Source organism: Homalodisca vitripennis, chromosome 1 (assembly GCF_021130785.1).
Source record: "Homalodisca vitripennis isolate AUS2020 chromosome 1, UT_GWSS_2.1, whole genome shotgun sequence".
NCBI lineage: Eukaryota > Metazoa > Arthropoda > Insecta > Hemiptera > Cicadellidae > Homalodisca > Homalodisca vitripennis.
Genome location: NC_060207.1, coordinates 97605556 through 97626901, shown reverse-complemented (window position 1 = coordinate 97626901; position 21346 = coordinate 97605556). Strand labels below are relative to the sequence as shown.

The 21346-nt window shown below is 35.4% G+C and overlaps 1 protein-coding gene across 1 annotated transcript in view; it reads left to right on the top strand.

Moving 5' to 3' along the window:
• Positions 1-21346, top strand: part of LOC124367341 (transcription factor AP-2-epsilon) — a 142271-nt gene that overhangs the window by 14390 nt on the left and 106535 nt on the right. The window contains exon 2 of the mRNA XM_046824098.1: positions 8779-8884. Coding sequence (XP_046680054.1) covers positions 8825-8884 — 60 coding nt within the window. The 5' untranslated portion in view covers positions 8779-8824. The remainder of the gene's footprint in view (positions 1-8778; positions 8885-21346) is intronic.

Genomic DNA, 21346 nt, shown 5'->3' with positions numbered 1-21346 from the left:
AACTCACATCTTCAATAGTTTCGAATAAATTATTTAAACTTGTCATGAATACTTTTGTCGTAAAACTATAGAATAAACTTACAAGCAGGTAATAACGGCACAGAATATAAAATTTTTTTAAACTCGAACTATTCGTAAAAATTCCGTTCACGTAAATAGTAGGGCTACTAAAGAAGCAAACTATATTGCTTCTGTTAACATAGTTTTTATAACACGTCCTAGCTAGTTGCACAGGTACACTTATTGCACATAAACATATAAATCTTGTGTAACGTTTCATTATATTAAAAGTAAAAGTATAATAAAGCATAATTATAACAGTTCGGAGTCATGACTAAATCTATGTTATCGGTTCTCCCTGTCAGACCAACGGTTCTTACTGTCTAAACATTGCATACACGCTTAATGGCTCAGAGCAATTTCAGTCGGCTGATGTTTCAGTTTAACACGATATTTAATGAAATATGGTATGGTGATTACGTACTCACACTTATGTGCTCAAAATTATTATGCTCATATTACCTTGTACCTACGTATTAATTGTAAAACATTATACCTAGTATGTTCCGAATATTTCTGTACTATTTACTATCGTTACTTATTACAGTAGTACATGATAATAGTGTTTCCATAAAGATTAACAGTAATTGTTCGGGCTTGAACTTTATTTGTATGAAAACTTTAAATTGCATAAGGCCAATATTGTGTGACAAGCGTATATGAAAAAAAATAACTTGAAGAGTAATTTCCGATGAACGGATATATAGTCGTTAAAACAAAAGGAAATGTATCAAAATGGAAATGGTTTGAAAGGAAAACTCATCAGTTAAATTAATTACACCACAAAGGAGATTGGAATATCAATGAATGAGTCTGGGGGAGTCTCGGAGGGGAAAAATAACCGAGATGCTTTCTAATTTAGTTCTTTATTTAAAAAAGAAAGCCAGAAATTGCGTTCTAGAGAGAGAGGGGGGGACCCGCTGATTCGGCTAAGAGAAAAATTGTCTTTGCTCCAAGTTGGGAAAAGCGGAATTAGAAGGGTGTTTATAAGAAGGGGAGATAATAAACGAAATTAAACTCGGCTGTGCGGTGGGGGTGGGGAGAAGCAAATACAATTTAACAGGAAGGTGATTGTTTCCGTTATTTCTCGCGGAAAACCGCATTTCCGCAGCGCGTCACTTGAATCGTCCGTACTCGGGATTGTGTTTGGTCAGGGGGGACATCTGCTGACCAAGAAATCTCTTTCTTCAGATACGTCTATAATTTCCTTGAGCTCTTTATTTCGTATAATTGTACTGTGTGAAGAAAGTTTGTGAGAATTTTAAATTTTAAAATGACTGCATTTCGAAAATAAGATGAGTTTACCCTGAAAATGTCGATTTATTGCGCTCGACATAAGCCAAAACTTAGTAACTATCGACCTTATTGCATTTAATAACTGTCAAAGGGTAGAACTGAAACTTCTTCGAACTTGAACAATCCTCTCGTTGTAACTATATTGCACATAATGATGGTTGTAAGTGCTGACAAAATATTATTATTCATTGTCACATTATAGTCCTGTGTTTGAATTAGTATTATTTCGCAAAACACGTATTAACGTTATCGTGGTACAATCGATTTTGGGTTTGTAAAATATTCTGTAATGTTAAATTCATAGCTCTTTAAGATAACTTCCATGAATACTAAAAGTGAAATTACAGTCATTTAATGAACACATTTTTTCAGGAATTTATGTAATCAGACCCAATCAGACGGCTGAAGATGAGGATAAAACATTAATAGAGTATTTAAATACTTATAGACTTAGAAAGTGACATACTTCTTATTCAATTATTACTTAGGACAATTAATTTTTGTATTAAATATTATTTCACAAAGGTTTTAAAAAAATGTTCTGTCAACGAAATCACTTACTTGGTTCATCAAATTTCAAGTTTGTTGGGTTATATTTGAACATTTTAAAACCAAAGTATTACTAGTCCTTTAAGTAAATTTTCCTGTAAGTTGGAAAACGTTAATTAAGTTTATGAGGAATTGTAGGAATTTAAAAACGCTGTAATTCTAGCCATATTAAAATTAAGCCTACCTAAAACTGTTAAAAATAAACATATGAATAGCATAATATTATTTTTATGTATACAAACTTCTCTAAATAACATTTTATTAAAAATATTATTCCTTTACATTAATATACAAATCCTTACGCTCAGCAAAATACAGAAACAACACTCGTAGAACAACAGTTTTAATAATTTCAGGAGTAGTTGTATACATTTGAAACAAAACTCAGGAGACTTTTCAATCAAGCCCCCCCCCCCCCCCCCAAAACGGTAAATGATAAGGGTTTAAATTTTGTTCAGTTAATATATGAAAGACCTTGGGAATAATATTCTTTGTATTTATAACAAGAAATGTTTTCTAAACGTGCAATGAACACTATTTTCTTAACTATATTTAATAAAAAATGTGATTTCCTTAAAGAATGAATCGTTAACAACATGTAGACCATTTTTATATGGGCCGTGTTACAAAACTGGCCCAAATTTCCTGCTTTAAATCATTGTATTTCCTTACTTAAAAATTTAAAAATATATTTTATACTTTTCTTACCTATAGGGAAGTTATCACTTAAGAAGTTGACAATTTACTTCTATCTGTGTGTCTGTCCGCACAATAATATGAGATCGAACTAATGTAAGGATATGAAGTTTTGCAATATGGTTTATTTCTATATAGGCAACATCGAGTTTGATGATGGTAAATGTCACTCCGTGGGGTTTGCATTAGCGTTAGCGATCATTCTTATATTGTTCTTATATGTATGGTATCATGGTTCTGCAATGAGAAGAGTGCAGAATAAATTAATTTGTAAACACTGGGTACAATCATATAGATGTGACGTAGAATAACGATTCGAAATGTTGCATGTAAACTCAGGGAAGATTTGTTAAGCGACTTGTGGTGTGGCGTACTCTACCTTGTATGGCTGTAACTCTGAAATATATAAACTAACCGATCAAACCCTATGATATTCTACATGCTTACAACCCCTTTGTCGAGCGAGGGTTACTCCCGAGGAATGTGGTGCCTGGCCGAGGAGCGACAAGAGAAATGTTGATTGCCGTCCTGCCGTAGCTATGTAAGATCTGTATGCATAATACCAGTAATTATAAAACACCCGTGGAACGCCGGCTGACAAAGCGCTGTAATTTAGGGGCGAACTATTCAATTTTGGACAAGGAGCGGTCTTCCTGTCCGATCTTTAGCCGCTTCACCCCACCTCTTCCCTCGCTGTGCGATATTTTTATGTCTTTTTATTTTATATAATTAACGTTAACGTTCGGTCGTCGCTCGGACATTGCCGTTATGATAGGGATCGGGCGGCCGGGCGCGGTCAACGTGTGATTACGGACGGGACCGGTACGCTACTAAGTCAGGTCCGCCCTTGGTCATCTCGCGCTCAAATTTGGGAACTCGTTCCACCTGTACAAGTGCTTTTCATAAACCCAATCATTAATACTTGACGACGTTTTCTAGATAAAAATACAAAACTTTTGACAAATTCGATAACCAACATTTGGGCGAAAACTCAAAAAGTGTAAAAATAGTCAACACGTATTATGCATTTTATTTCCCACTTTACGTTAATTTTGAATCGAAATTATTACTTTTATTATCTCAATACTCTATCCACCTGACCTACTTGTCTTCCTACTTGTTCAGTTTCGTTTGTACTACGACAATTATTATGGCACAGTTAACATGGCTATGTTTTTTACAACTGTCACTGAACATTATCAAATTATTAAAGAAAACATTCTCTGACAGATGCGTATTGAATATTGAAAACTCTAAGAACCAAATAAATGTTCTGTGCTGGTTGTTTGTTGTTCGATGTTTTTGTTTGAGCTCTTGTACTCGTATTATATAATTCAATTTATTATGATTAGACTTCCTTATGGTTTTACTGAGTGCATTTTAGAGATGGAGTTTTCACTCAACATGTATGTTTAAAATTAGTTCCTGACGATTGAATTTGAAAGAATAATAAGATTTCGGATATTTGCCATCGTTATAACACATTAAAAACTGCACCACTGCCACTCAACCTTTGTGTAATCATGTTGCGCACTTTTTTTAGTTTTTTTATGTATTTGTTATTTTTCATCTGAAAAAGAGGGTGGATTTCAATTCTCGAAATGTAGTGGTTCTTTCTAACATATAACAATGGCAAACGTCCAATATCCTACTGCAGGTTTGTTTCTGGCTCCTGCGTGTCGCAACATATTGGTATGATTTGTTCACCTTAAACTGGTTTTAGTCTATGAGTTAGGCTAGTCCTCCATCTGAAGAAGGGACCAAATTGCAGATACAGAAACGTTGTATTGCTGTTCCTTTGTTTCTCCTACAGATTGTAAACGTCCGTAAAACCCTTGTTATTTTTGAAAATACTTTTATGTATTTAAAAATAAATCAAAGTTTAATATGGAGAGTATATTACTGATATAAAAAATAATCTTTCATTACACTATATCAGTTTTATTGTAATGCGTGATTTACATAACTTAAAACCGTTGTATGCCTCAAGTTGTTTAGATACTAGTGAATAACACAAAAAGTATTTTAATGTTTTTAATTCCTGAGACATCTGCAATTAATGAGCGTATCGATCCTAGAACCTATCCACGTGGAACGTATGAGTAATTACCGAAGATTACAAACCGAATTAATTCGAACAAAAGGACCGGTAAGTGTGACACCGATTACACCAATTCCGACAGTGTTGCAGGTGGACGCGCGGGTGCGCCTAATGCATATTTAACCACGCAGGTGCCCGGCCGCCCTGTACGCCGCGGGCGCAACCCTTACAGGACAGGGGCGTAATCAATGCAGATGACGCCTAATGGCGGGGTACGTACCGAGCCTCAGGCGCTCGCCCTTGCTGACACAGTCTGGCGTCTCGGCGGACAAGTGACGACATCGGGTTCGTTATGGCTGTCAGTTAGAACGTCCCACGGAAGGCTTGTCGGTGAAGTATTACTGAGCAGCAACGTGGTAGGAGGACTGTCTGAATTATGATTCTAATTAGAAGGAAATTTACTTGATAGGCCTAGTATCGCTTATGGTCATTGCTTTTTAAACTCAGAATTCCAGTGATTCTTCTAAAAATTGAATAGGGAAAATTTATTTTATGTTTTATGTTATGTTTCCCTTTAATAGAGATTATAAAACATACATATTTAATTAACTACGTTAAAAGACTAAAATAAAATTATTGCTCGCAATAATATACGAAGGAGTACAATTACAGCGTTAAATATGATGTGAAAATCAAGTAATTACTGTCTATACTGCTTGTACTCTAACAATTCAGTACTTGCGTTAAAAGAACGATTTATCAGTTAAAATCCCGCCTGAAGGGTGTTTTTTATGGGAAATTATATAATTAATTTCATAAAAATAATGCATATATAATTTAAACATCATATTAGAATTTGATGTTAACATTTTTGTTTGCAAAATAGTTAAAAGTTGTAATTTATTATATGTTTAATTTTGCGTTCTTAAATTGAGGTTTCTTGTAAAAGACCGTAGATTTTTTTTAAAGGAGAAGCCGATTTCCTTGTATGCCTTATTTCCTTATTCTGCTCGTCCTCATGGGCCACTGGCCTGTGCGACGATCTTATCAAACAGAAAGAATAGTTATAATATATAAAAGAATAGTTATAATATATAAATATTAATAATTGATCAATAATAATTTTATAGATATAAAAACTGTACATGTATTTTTTTAAATATTTATAACGCAATCCAATGCATGTTACATGTCTGATGGAAATAAAGGATATTTGGTTTGATTTGAAAAAGGGGAAGAGTCGATACAGTACATGATCGATGGTACTGACTAAAAGTGCAAGGGTTACAGACAGGATTCGAATTCAGAATCCAAGTCCAACGTCTTGACCGCTCGGCAATCGGCACTTTTAATTAAGTTATATATTTATTGAACTGCAGTTGCTTTTGTATAGCTAATAATATAACCGGAAATATAAGGCAGTGAAAGGTTAGAAATGGGGGAGAAACGAAATATATAGAAATGGATGGTTAAGAACATTTTTTCCTTCAATTCTATCGACCTCAACAACTAGGTAGAGTGCTGGATCAATGAACACGTGGAGCCCCTGTAGTTCTGATAGTCATGTTTCATACACTGTTTTGTGTAGCTAAAGGTTTTCTAGCCCAAGTCGAGATTTTCACGAAAGTTGGTCAACTACCAAGAACTCTCTGTTATTATGTCCAGGAATCTTGTCTATTATCGTGCATGACGCAAAGACAATGTTATTATTTTTGAACATTTACTTTGACATATAATCAGCCTCATTGACTAATTGATGCAAACCAATCAAAGCATAAATTGCTCTCACTACCGGAGCCAATGACACTCACACACAGAGTGGGAATGAGAGTGCCGATGGCCGAGTGGTCTTAGACGTCGGACTTTTGGTCTAAGTTCCAGATAGGTCAAATTCTGTTTGAGACCAGTTCTGTTTAATAAGATCCTCACTCAAGCCAGCGGTACATGAGGTTGGACAGAATAAGTCTTATAGCGTCTACTTTAAAACAAAAGGAGTAAACAATCTTGAGTTTTCAGAGTTCTCCGTGTCATGTGTAAAAAGAACAATTTTGATACCTAACGACTGGTATGGCACTGTACATCTGCTTTTTATACTGGCACTCTTGTTGTAGTTGTTTGAACACGGATAAAATGAATATGATCCTCTCCTATAATTGGTCCTATAATAAGCAGAACCCACGGACACAATAAATCGTACACAAATTCGCTAAATCATATCGAGTTTTCCTAGAAGAAACGACAAAATGTGGACAGCTTTCAGGACACAGGGTACCCACTATACCCTTTACTCTATAAATACTTGACTAAATGACTAAAGTCCTGGGCCGAGGCTTACAGTTTATCTTGGTGCTTGCTTCTTCAGCCTTATCGTAAAGTGAAAAGTACTGTCGCAAAATAGTTTAAAGTTTCCTCAAAAAGTATGTCAGCTTTTAATGGAACTAACGGTTCAACGTCCATTCTCAACTTGATAAAATGCTTCTTTTATAAATATTCAGAATTAAATTTGTATCCCAGCAATTTATTGAAAATTAGAAGACACCATTAATATACGAAGAGTACCAGAAACCTATATTTGCTCAAGGTTTAAAAAGAGTTTTTAGATGAAACTCTTTCAAACTTTACTTACAATTTTTTTTTATAAATAGAACAATTTCTTTGCGAAAAGACACGAAGGAGGAAACTTTATTCAACTTCATCAGAATTTTATTTTACCCGCCATTGCATTTAGCAGGATTGGTAGTAGAGTCTCTTTCATTGGACTCTCATTACTGTGTTTACGACGTATTCTCGGCCAGTTACGACGTGCGCTAGCTTGGATGAAGACAGTAGACGGCCGTAGCTGAAGCCGTAGCAATCTCTAAGTAGTTCCTTTATGGATGAAGGTGTTTAAATATGCATGCAAGTATTTTGTAGAACAACCAAAGATTTTCAAAAGTGGAGGTCGATCATAAAAAATAAATTTTATTTTTGTAAACGAAACCAAAATAGACTAGATACAAAATAGTCATAGCAACTGCATTTCAGGAGATTTACAATATTAATATTTCAATTTTATTTCGTGTACAATTATCTTTGATGTTATTTAGTGGAAAAATATACACTAAGATATGTTGTATGTAATTATAATACTTGAAAAATATATATAGGTATATACAACTATCTACAGTTATAGTTTAACCGGTCTTTATAGGTTAGAACTTTTCTTAAACAATTCACGTATTTAAAAAACTTTCAATAAACATTTTATATATTTTTATTTTTTGCTTTGTATCCCTGTTATGATATTTTGTAGTGATTTAGGGACAAACATGTGATCTCCCTGATAGACCAAGTCCCTTGAATTAATCCTCACCACCTTTCAGCACTGAAGTCCACAGTTCAGAAGAATTTGTGATTTTTCAGTTTAAACTAGTAGTTGAAATCAGGGGCCGAAAAGAATAGAAATTGCGGTATTTGGCGACAATGGCTGCATAAACAAGCACCCTTTTCGTAATTTTAGGTAAAAGCAATAAACAGTATTTCATACATGTAGATGATCTGAATCTTTGGCCCGGAGTCATTTTCACATTTTTAGGCAAGACTCAGATTATTCTTAGCCTAAAATAAAGGGAAGAATACAAAAATATTTTGGAAATTTTATATTATAGAAGCCACAATTTTACTGCCGGACACTCCCGCGTTGTAACCAGAGAAAGGTCATCCAATAACAGCAGGATAGCGCCAATATCTCACCCATCTATATCTTATAAATTCTAGAAAAAACTTGCAAGTGTAGCCACATTGAACGATCGAATTATTGATTGATAGAACCAGCTTATAACTTTAAAATCAAGGAAATAAACGTAAAAAAATCTCAATTATTTAATAACTGACAATGCATTACTATTCCAAAAGACAGAATGTTGTCTAGTAGCCGTAACAAGTTAATTTGTTGCGTACCAACATTATTGGCCAGGAATGGGACTGGAAGGAAGTATGTGATTGTACCACATTATGTAAAACAATCACATCAAATTTCACGAGCAACTTGCCTTCAAGGAGTAGGAATGCACTCTTACACTAATAATTAACCTGCAGGACAATTTTTGTTGCAGTTATTTGAATGCAAATTTGTAGAACTCCTATCATGTTTGCAGGTAACAGAGCGGCCTGATAGAGAGCAGAACGTGCCGACGGCAGGATATGACGTTTAGGTGTGTCCCGGCCTTCCAGCCCTTGAGCAGCGACTGCAGCGCCCCCTGGGTGAGTACGTCATTCCTCAATGTAACTAAAGAGGAAGTTAAGTAGAACTTCCTCAATTTGTCAAAAGTTAGTGTCCTCTTATAGGGCATTGAAGGTTATCGAAATATCTTGTAATTGTGAAGCTAGATCGTTTACGAAAGTAGGATTCTCCGTCCATTGTCTCATACTTATGTCAGATCATTGCTGAGGGATCAGATCATGGGCCTTAGACCTCCCTCTTAAAGGAATTAAAATTAAGAGTCCTCCAAGGTTTTAAGGATGCTTCCACTAATAGAACATCATAATCACCATTGCTGCAGGGACAATAATTCATCCACCTATTGCACGTTTTAACATCGGTCGTTGGAAAAGACCGGTATTTAGGGCATATCGCGCTTCCATTCATTGATGTCCTGTTTGTCCTTCCTCGATATTTACGTAGCATACAGTCGTATGAAAACGATAATATGAGAACTAATTACTAGTATCTTTAAAAACCACCCAAACTAAACATAACTAACCACAATGGACGTTAAAAATTCGATTTCAGAAATATACCTGGATCTAATTGGGATAAGTCGCTACTGAACTGATGTTTTCCTATTCTGAGTCTGACGCTCTGGTGATTTTGACTGTGGGCTTTTGAGAAGTTGAGACTGGTTAGGGTGTAAATATTCTAAAAATGTGCCAGGCTGTACATTTAAGTGTGGATTTGGGTTGGTAACAATGATGTAAAGTTTTTTTATCGATGGCTATCAATGTGTCTGTGTTATATGCACATGCGTTCAAGTTGTGGTTTAGTTGGAGCGATAGTATAATGATGAATTATAAGCGAAGACATGTGAATATTAAAGAAATATTATAGTTAATATAGTAAACCCATTTTACTATATTTACGACTGCTCAGATATTTATCTAGCAACAGTAAATGAAAAATTTACATAAATTGTATAATAATCTTATATTTATTATTCCTAGCGGAATTTATATACATGGAAAATACCAGAATTTGTAATATAAAAATAACACAATACTAATGTTGGTAAATGTGAAATGGGAAAAAATTTATAGATCAATTAGAATCCAGTAGGTTACTATACAATTTGATAAGTAATTTTAAAATGTGTAAGTACAACATTAGAAGCGGTATTTAATACGATTAACAAGATTCGAGTTATTTCAACTAATTAACTAATTTGATGAAGCAATAAGTTGAATGTGATTTAAGGTTATGATTATGATTATGCACAAAATTTGTTTCTTACAACTTTATGAGAAATTAAAATGTAATAACAACAAAATGGTCGGCTTTAAAAGACACAGCAACAAAGAATAATATCTTAGAGTGTTTTGAAGAGTTTTCTTTTCATTTCAATGTCACGAACTAAACAATAGAGTGACTATAAACAAACCTCGACGTGGGGAGGGAGCGATTTAAGCCAGTACTGCGATCGTGAAAGACCATCGAATAGAGAATATGAGCGGCACCAGAGCCGAACCTTGCGGAACACCTTATTGTTTTATCGTCGTAACGCCCTAATGACAGAGGCCGCGCGCGCCAGAAATCACAAACATTTCAAACTTTTCCGAAAAGCGCGCCCGCCCCGCTGTTGATGGGCTAATTGTTTAATTGTCGGGTATTGCGGGCCAAAGGCTGCGCCCCGCCGCGCCGGCTCGGCCGGGCAGACTTTCACACGTACCTTTCCCACATCGCACAGGGAAAATCAACATCATTATTGGGGCGAGGGATGATATAGCGAGTCGTGACCTCCGCACACCCCCGCCCTACAATATCTCGGCACAGGCACCAAACACCGGGTTAAACGGGCTAATTGAACGCCCTTAGCGGGGCCTAAGTGCCTTTAATGGAGAGCTTAAAGTGAGGGTGGCCTTAAATAGAACATATCTTCCACTTAAGCACTCTATTGATTTGTAGCTATTTTTCAAATAGCAAGACCATTTTATCTTGACGTATTGTTTGGAGAGCTGTCTTTAGTGTGATGGCTTTAATCTCCAAAACTGTTATTTTGCTCTATTATATAGAACCTATTTATTACCTGTAAAAAAGTCTACAGTTTCAAAGATTTATCGCTTCAAATGTTTTTTTTAAGCACAGCTATATAGGTATTTTGTAATTTATAAATTTATTTATTTCAAGTTTTCCTAGTTGTGGGTCTTACTAAACTATAATAACTTGTCAACGGACTATGAGGATTATTTTACAAAATATTTGTTTTGACGTTTTGTAATTCATTTTGATTTTATGTATTAGCAATTCAGTATTTGTGGTTGAGACCAATGAATAAGTAATTACATTCATTGATAAAACTAATATTAAGTATAGTAATATTAAGTAAAATTAATATTAATATAGATAATTGGCTTACAAATGTAGGTTTTTCATTTTTATTTTATATTTAATATGAGATCGATCAATGTTTATTGCAAAGATAAGATTTACACGTATAGCAAACGTCAATATTAAAGATCACAGCTAAAATTTTGCGCGTTCTCCCCTCTCATTCAGATATGACTATTTATCTTATTAAAATATTAATAACTATGATTTTCCCAAATATAAATATAGAAGTAACAGTTGAGGTTTTCTGAACTCATCGATATAAAAAAGGAATATTACGGTTAGAGAAATAAATGTATTAATAATATTCTAATACTAAAATAAGATATTCAATAAAAATCAAGACAATCTTCTACAAAAAATTAGCCTATTTATGTTAAAGCAGGCTACTTTGTAAGCGATCTCGAGGTTGAGGTGATCAGTTTTTTATGGGTTTGATGTTTTATTTCTCTATTCTTAGTCTCTTTCTGAATTCAATATCCTTATAAATAGAGCGTTGCGAGGAGGCGCCTAGTTGTGCGCGATATCGAAGAGGAGGCAGTAGGCGCAGCGTGGGCCGTGCTCAAGGCCTACAGTTCGTTTTTGCTGCCGAACGAAGAGGTACTTATTAAAGAAGTTCATAGCCCTGCACATAATTGCAGCGAATCCCTTGTTCCCAGACGACCTGACCCATATCGTGCGAACCGAGTATTGGCAAATATGACGATTAGGCCTACTGTAATACGGCGTTAAAGTCTCCAGGAAACACTTGATCCTCCCGAAACTTGTACGGTGGTTACTATGCTTTTCGTAACTATTGTCATACATGGACTTATTTTTATTTGCCTAACCATACGCTAAAGATTTGGAGAATAAATTAATCCCTTATGTGGACATGTGTGGACAAATTAATACGTGTACTTACGCCATAAACATAGTTGCTAATGCTGTTTATACAAGTATTTAGTGATTAGAGCTACCATTTAATGGTATTGCATTAAAAGCAACAAGTTCTGCACGACAGAGTGAATATTTCAATTACAATATTATAATTACAGAAAAGGGTCCAATGAAAAATTCATAAGACCACTTTAATTTCACTTACTATGTTTGATCATTTTATAAAGCTATTATTTAGTTTCTTACTGGACTATGTGATCCCAAACCTCAGGTTTTGCCCTTCGGAGCTCTTTCAGTGCCAATTAGTCTATATACTTCAATAACTTGGCGGGGGGAATGGTTTTCATTACCTTAGTACAAAACTATAAGTTGCAAATTAATAGCCTTCAGCCTTGGAATAAACTGAGGCCATTGTTTTTCTTTAATGTTGATGAAGCTAAAATGAGAATACAATATAATAGGTAAAAGAAAAATAATAATTCAAATCTCCATAACTCCCAGCATAATTGTCAAATCAGACTGGAAATTTGTGTACGATAAAATAAATTAATCTCCCCGAAATGTGTAGGATTGTGGTTGTTTTTGATGTGAGTTGTGAGTAGGGTACCGTCTCTTTGTCTCTCAGGCCCAGATATTATTATCCCAGGAACATCTTACAACTGAATCTTTACAACACTAATTGAGGATTCATTCCAAGGAGTGTCAGGGTGACCGTATCTTCCCTTTTCAATAACTTTAACTTTTACTAGGCATGTGGACTCAAACACAAACTCAAACATTTTTATTCAAAAAATAATTTTAAAGTAGAAGCAGCATTCTTTGATGATAATTAATAAATACTAATAAAGGTTTTAATGTTGTCGTTTTGGGAAGAGTTTGGCATATCAAAACGACATATACTATAAGTATGATACTATAAGTATCAACACATATATACTTAAAGTAACATTTAGAATACTTCAAACTATGTCACCTCGCTGTCCCAACGCGAGGAAAATTACCAGTCGGCAGGCCCAGGGTGGGCAGCATCAATACTAGTATTGCATTTCTGTATTTGAGGCTATGAAAATTTTTTTATTTCCATTTTACTCACTATTTCAGCTCCCTAGTGGCTTCGTTTATGAAATTTTTAACTTTATGAAATTTTTAACAATCATTCTATTCTCGAAAATGTCTAATGTACGTGTAAAAGAATGCTATGCACAAATGATACCAATGCCAAGAGCACTATCAAAACTGCAGAAACCACATGGATCGTAAAATCTCGGTGGGATCATAACAATGTGATACGTGTAACTATAATTAGAACCGTATCACGGGCAACCCTTCCCCGATAGCCTGATAGGCTCGGCCACACCCACATTATGACGGGAACTCGACAATATAATAGCCTGTACCCGCGTGGAACCCCCAGTGACAATGTATAATCTAACATCAATAATGATATGCACCGATCTGCGCTTGGACGATACTGGTATGATAATTAACCACTCGTTAAACCTGCAGTTGTCGCTGTCTGGTTCATAGTCTTCTAATAGAACAAAGGGAAGGTTCTAAATTACAACCAGGTGCACCAAAGAGATTGTCGTGAAATTATTGAGTAATTAGATTTTATATTTCTTTACATTTAAACCATAATGGATCTTAATTACGTTTAAATATTCAAAATGAAGATATTTTAAGAAATACCTTAAAATAGTACTCTAATGCCTTTAGAATTATATATTTGTTTTGATTCGAGTTTTGATTTTAAATCTTCCTTCACAGCGAACGGTGAAAATATATGTATCAATAAGTAAAAGTGTGTAAAAGATTTAACGAATTAAATGTATTAGACGAATTTATTCCTTTTCTAAGAACAGCGTGTAGTTGTAAAGTGTAATGGATTAAAAACTACTTTTAGTTACCAATAGTTCTATCGACTCACTAATATAAGTCAACTGAATACAATTTGGGTATTGAACAACGCATATGCCTTCTTACTTTATTGACTAACTATGAGATACAGGTGATAATGTATCCTTTGGATTCCTAATTCCAAAATCCCACCACACCAACATATTTTTAAGACAGGTCAAAAGACTTGCTAGCTTCTAGAAATTCGATAAAACTTATGAGCCGTTGGTGAAGAAGAGCGAGAGACAGGGAGTGACGATAAGTGAAGGAATGGCAACAAGAATAGCTGCGGCACGAGATCCTAACCCTGCGTGACTCCCGCAATTACAACTAGTGAACACGCAGATCAAGGGACACGTGCTGGAGCTAGAGCACATCGCCCATCGTGCAGCTGTCTATAGTGTAGCTAGCCTTTATTTTAAATTGAAATATTTCCAGGAAAATCATTCTTTGAAAATCAAAGATGTCAATACCTGTTTTGTGGAAGTTTTACTTGGTTTTTTTACAATTCATTCACTGACATTATCATACTCAACATGTTACTGTAAAAATGGTTTAATTTCATTTCATAAGTATGCATGTATGGACTTAAGGGTTTAATATTAATACAATTTAATAAATACAAAAATTTATGTAAAGTTTGTGGACTTACTCACTCACTTTTCCAACTAATGAAAGAAGTACAGCTGACCAATACCTTGTATTTTCTAAATACTCGTATTATTTTCTAGTATTAGACAGAAATCAAAATCATGAACTCGTATGTAAATTACAGAAGTGGTGGATATTCAATGTATGATTTTTGTCTTGAAGAGACCGGTAGGTCGATAACACTGTTGACTAATAGCTGCCACCTGGGCACCTATGAACATTATACTATCATTTACCGTGTATTGATGTATTGTGACACTAACCTGGCGTTCTGCTGGCAGATCTACTAATTAATCTGGTCGGTTCTGTTTTCGTTATTGTTCTGTTGTTATGGCTCCGTTATTGTTTATCTCCCAGATATAACTGTTATTGGTTTTGCCGTGCCTCTAATCATTCTAATGTGTAAACAGAATTGTGGCCAATTATCTCTCTTCGTGTGCAGTATTGTGCTGTTAAATAAACATAAACAGGGGTATACATATATTAAACAAGATTCACGTTAAATGCGTCAGCGTACAGTAATGGCTATGTTAGTTGTTATATTGATTTGCGATAAACGTACATATACGGAGAGTGAATATAAACTATTGTGGCCCAACTTCGTACACCTTAACAAACAAAAGCATGATATTAAGAATAATATAACATCAAGTTTTAAAATATTATACGTGGACAGTATTATAATATATATACATATATATATATATATATATATATATATATATATATTATAATACTGCCAGTTAACATCGGCTTCGCTCGCAATTTCGTTTTGAAAAACAAGGACACCATGGCCATATTTATTCCGGTCTTAGTATTATTATGTCATACTTAACTTTGCCTTGTTTTCCCGATCAAAAAACTATATGTACACACACAGGTCTGAGAAATCTACTTCGCGTCTACTTTCGGCCATTGTAATATAGTTCCACTCTAAGATATTGCTGGTGCCAACAATTAATTGAGCGCTTTGTTGCCCTGATGAAGAATATGTACATGTAAGCAGGTCTGAGGAGACTACTTCAATCATAAAGCGTCTACTTTCGGCCGTTGTAATATAGTTCCACTCTAAGATATTTCTCTGGTGCAACAATTAATTGAACGCTTTGTTGCCCTGAGGAAGAATATGTACATGTAAGCAGGTCTGAGGAGACTACTTCAATCATAAAGCGTCTACTTTCGGCCGTTGTAATATAGTTCCACTCTAAGATATTTCTGGTGCAACAATTAATTGAGCGCTTTGTTGCCCTGATGAAGAATATATATACACAAGCAGGTCTGAGGAGACTACTTCAATCATAAAGCGTCTACTTTCGGCCGTTGTAATATAATTCCACTCTAAGATATTTCTGGTGCAACAATTAATTGAGCGCTTTGTTGCCCTGATGAAGAATATATATACACAAGCAGGTCTGAGGAGACTACTTCAATCATAAAGCGTCTACTTTCGGCCGTTGTAATATAGTTCCACTCTAAGATATTGCTGGTGCCACAATTAATTGAGCGCTTTGTTGCCCTGATGAAGAATATGTATACACAAGCAGGTCTGAGGAGGCTACTTCAGTCATAAAGCTTCTATTTTCGGCCATTCTTATCTGGATAAACTCTGTGCTCAATAAGCGACCTCAGAAAAGAAGTTTAGTTACTATTATACGTACTGTTTGATTTCAAGATTATCTATCTTAAAATATTTATAAAATAGTTAAATTAATTAAACATATGGTTGTGCTGTCATAAAACAATTTTTACACAGAACAGAAAATTATATTTAAAGGACCTTTCAGTTTATGGGACTTTCGCAACTTAAGGTATCAGTGGTGCGTAGTCCAGAGAGATTTTAGAAGGAGCAATATACCTATATATTAACCAGGGACCCTAAAAATGTCCATGTAAAATTGCAGTACAATCGGTCTTGTAGTTTTTACGTTATTGAGTAACACACATTCACAAACTCACAGAGAAGCATCATTAGGCCTATACTTTTATATGTAGTATAGATATATAAATGTCAGTAATACTAGAGGCAATAATATTAATATCACAATATATACATTTCCTAATAATTTTACAATATATAATAGGTTTGTAAATTGACAGCTGAAAAAATACAACAAAATTTGAAATCGAATTACAGTCGTATTAATTTGCATTACATATAGGACTGAACCAGTTTGTTTAGTGAATACAAAGGTGGAGGATCGCTATTAAAATTACAGCCGGCTGGACAGCTGAAGATTTGATAGGTCGAGGAGTGATGTGATAATAGTGAAGTGCAACAAACTCGGGAAATGATAGGCTGAGGCCGTGTAGCACGAGCGTGGAGTGTGCGGCCGCGGGCCTTAGCGGGGCCCATCCTAGCAGAGTCATTTAAGAGGTTGTACTCAATTTTTAGTTCTGTATTTGTGTATCCAGCTTAGGTATATTCGATCAGTTCTAACGTCGACTCAGTGTATTGCTCTAGTTGGCAGCATTAGATTGATCAAACTGTTCCTTATAAACCCCAAAATTGTATATTAAGGACCCGACATCGTCTTATTGATACCGTGCCGTTCTTCCGCCTGTACGATAACTACTATTGATATATATCTCAAAGACTTGAAACGTGACGTATATATTTCTCTAAGGAAGAAGCCTATCTTTTTTAATATTAAACGATCAAAGGATGGTCTTGTCGGTCCGCCTGCCAGTCTATAAAGCAAATCGTAATATAAAGGTCCTAGAGAACTGAATCTTGGTACGTAGCTGATCATGGTCCGAGGAAGAACCCTATATGATTTTAGGGTTGAAAGTTTAAAGGCAGTGCATCCGTCCGTACAGGTGTTTCTTTGTACGACGACTCTTTATAGAGACTTGAAACCTGTCACATATGATCGATCCTCTCAGTCCACGGATAATTTGAATGAATTAGTTATCCACACTGATTCTAGTTATAAGTTATGTTGAGAAAAGAGTTGGTTAGCATCTTTCCGAAATACTAAAAATTGTCAGTGATACAAAAAACAATAATATTTAAGACTTTAAAAGAGACATATGATTTCAACTGCCTTTCCTTAGTATAGACATTGCCAATCGCATGGTGTCAATTAAACATTAATTAACTCACCAATTAAGCATTTTGTATTTTGGAGTATGGAGTATTTTGAAAAAATAAGTTCAGCATGATAATATTGATATCCGAATCAATGGGGTACGGTCCGACCATTATGTGCAAAAAAGAAGTCCCGGACTCAAATTTGTGAGAATTGCTGTAAAAGTTTAATACATTAAATTGCCTTGCCAAAAATGTATTATGTAATTAATTTTGTTACTAGCACCAAATGAACGAAGCCTAGTACAACTGAATTAACAATACTATTTTTGTATCACACATCCCATCTTTACTGAATAAAATCTCCTTTAACAATATCGCTCGTAATTTTAATGCTTGGCTTTTATTTTATTTTCCGATTTCTATGAGCACGTAAAAACGTACTGCACTCGACTATGAGCAGATTATTTAGACAACAGTACGGAAAGATTATGAATATCATTGGATTAAGCGTTTGTTTCTCTCTGGGGATTCACATTTAAAACTATTTGCAGTTAAATTGTTTACGACATTATTGTATTTCATTAGTTTTATTTTTATGCGTTTCGATTGCGTTGAATTTTATGATTATAATTTCAATTAAAAGTTAGATGAACTTTCCAAGTATATAACTTACAAGTAGTTATTTATCTATAGCATTCACAATACAAATATATTTAAGAAAACATTAATTAGAAAAAAAAATATTTACAAAAAGCAGGTAGAGATAATACTATTGAACAAGTGCATTAATTTAATGTTTTTTAGCAACGCTTCAATCATAATGCACCAGAACAAATCTGTCAAATAAAACTTACATTTAATGTTATACATTTCACAAACAATTTTAATGTTAAAATTCGACATAAATGTTTAGCTTGTGTAAATCATTTCAGTGCTGCTACAGATTGTCTAATCAATATTATTGCAATAAATGATTTTTGGATTCTTCCAATTTTGAAAAACGGTCTCGGTTAACGGTACGCACACTTAGTTATACTGTGTTCCAACTACGCACGCGCCACTGTAGAGAACCGTGTTCTACCCACACTTTCAGCTTCGGCCCTAAGTTACAAAGGCTCTGTTTTCTTAACCTGCCCTGTTAGACCTATAGCCCTAGTATATGGAGAAGAAAGTACACACCTAACACACCTACCTAGTTGATAGCATTGGTACGAACAACTTATTATACTACGTACGTTCTAACTACAAACGCGTCACTGTGTTCTACTGCTCTCCCGACTTGGTTGATAAACATCAAGAGCACACATTGTGTTCGTCACCTTCCCTCTAGAAGATGGCGACAATTCTTTTATCAGTTCTCGTTGTTTTTTTCTGATGAGTCCACCATAATTTCTTACTATTCCTTCTTTAACCATCATGAACAGTTTCAGGATATAGCGTATCTTCTTCAAAAAAAGTCAACCTTCTAGTTCGCTAATCTAAATAAAAATACAAGTCCACGCAAACCCGTTTGTCTAATAGGTCGAACAGCGAGTCCAGGCGATCGCCTGATAGACGTTGGTCGGGCCGGACCTCCGCTCGATGGGCGATGGGCGAGCGATATGGCCGCTGGCAAACCCAACAATTAGCTCGTGCGCTCGGCGAATATTTTCACCCACAAATGACCGGGTTGTTCCGCAACTCCGTGTTTAAATCGTTACCGTGTCCTCCCGGCCCCCGCCCTGCCCCACCAGCACAGCCTGGCCCTGCCCGGGTCGTACTCTCGCGTCGCGGTCGCCTTTTTGTTTTGAATAAATTTTCTTCGCCGCTGCCGAGCAGTGAGTGACACCTAATAAGTAAATGAAGTAGGATTTAAACCAGACTTCTACAACATGAACGTTCAAGGTTGCAAGGTTTCGGAGTTAGAGAATAGCTCACGACATCGAACTGCACGAGTAAGAAAAAGATTATTATTAAATTATTTATATACATTTCTTTGTTGCAGCAATATAATTCGAAATTGTGCGGGAGAGTGTTTAAGGGCATTTTACCATACATCAAGCCAGTTTTACTTTGGAATTTTTGTCCATGCTTTTCTCAATAATCACTGAACCTAATTTTCTATGAACGCACAATGCTCACAACAGCTAAAAGCATACTTAGCTTTTTGGGGGGAAGGGTTATTCGTTACTGCAAAATGTACGATAAGCAGAGTACTTATAAGTACTAAGAGTAAATTAAGAAGAATCCATCGGCGGTCAAGCGTCTTATAATATACGCTATATTCAAGTATGGAACGAGCTAGCCAATACTCAAGGACGGAAATACGCAGGCGTAGCGAGCAAGGTTTGCCCGCGTAGTGGTCAGGTGGGTTCTTTAGTAAAATTCAAAAAGCCTATAATTTCAATCTCACGAATCAGCCTATTTGTTTCCTAACTGCACCTATATTTGCGCCTTTATTGCGCATTGTTTTTTTTACCGATAAAGTACTGATTCCGGATATCTGAGAGGGAAAATGGAGGGCCCGCCAGCTCCATACATTGAAACAATTCCCCTCCATAACCGTGATGGCGGTGATGGAGTGAGGTGTCCAATAACCGTGAACCTCTGAACCGTGGCGAACAGCTGATTGCGGCATTGTTGTGGTCCACACGATCAGCTGATTTACAACATGGCGACCGTCACGTGATCGCCCCTCGTTACCTCTAATGACCTGAGCTCAATACTTCACTATCTACCTCCAAAATAGCGTTCCTTGTACCTGACTGCAACAGGGATTGGTCATAGCCATATTTACAGTTTTATAGTTAGGAGTAAAAAGTTCGGATCATTCATCCTACAAATACTTATTCTTAACTTCTTATGGGTGTATTGCTGACCGCAATTATTAAATGACATCACTAACATATTTTATATCCAACATTCCAAATATAAATACGATACGCTCACTACTTTTAAGCATTCTCTAGGTGGTGGAGAAAAACCCCGATTTACAGAATTCATACATAGAATTAAAGCCCATAACATATAGTTAATAACTCAAAGTAGAATAAGCTAGATAATAGAACAAGAAGTTTTGCCCATTGCAACTGTTGTCTCCCATGTTAACAACGGTGGAACATAACAAGTGGTTTAATTGAATTGCTAAGTACAGGAAGACATTTTCAGAAGGAAAGTAGCTTTTTGGACTCAACGTCGGTTTGTTGCACTTTTACAAAGTAAAGCTTCCACAAGATGTTTTGGTGCTTTATAGCTTGACAGACTGCGTTTCTTTTTATAAACTCTTAAATCTCAGGAGATATTCACAAAGTTATAAAGAAGATACAGTTGAAATATTACAATTCTAGAAGTTTTAATAGCAATAAACTTGAGATAATGGTCTGGTGTTTGCTGTTTTGGCCGTTTTGCCAAATAAAGACAAAGGTCCTTCAATTTGTTCCTCTAACGATCCTCCGAGTATGTATGACTGGAACAGGCCGTGATAAAGTTAGCGTCATTAAATTGTGTACGTTTCAGTTTGTGAATAATCCCTTTGTCGGTAAAAGTACAATGAATACAGGGCCACAAAATGAAAATGGGAAAACATAAGAAACTTCTGTCGTAATTGGCAAGAAAAATGATGTCTTGTCTACAAAGCAGTGTAAAAGTGCCTTGTTCAGGTTTTAACAAGTGGTCGTGTTCGTTTTCT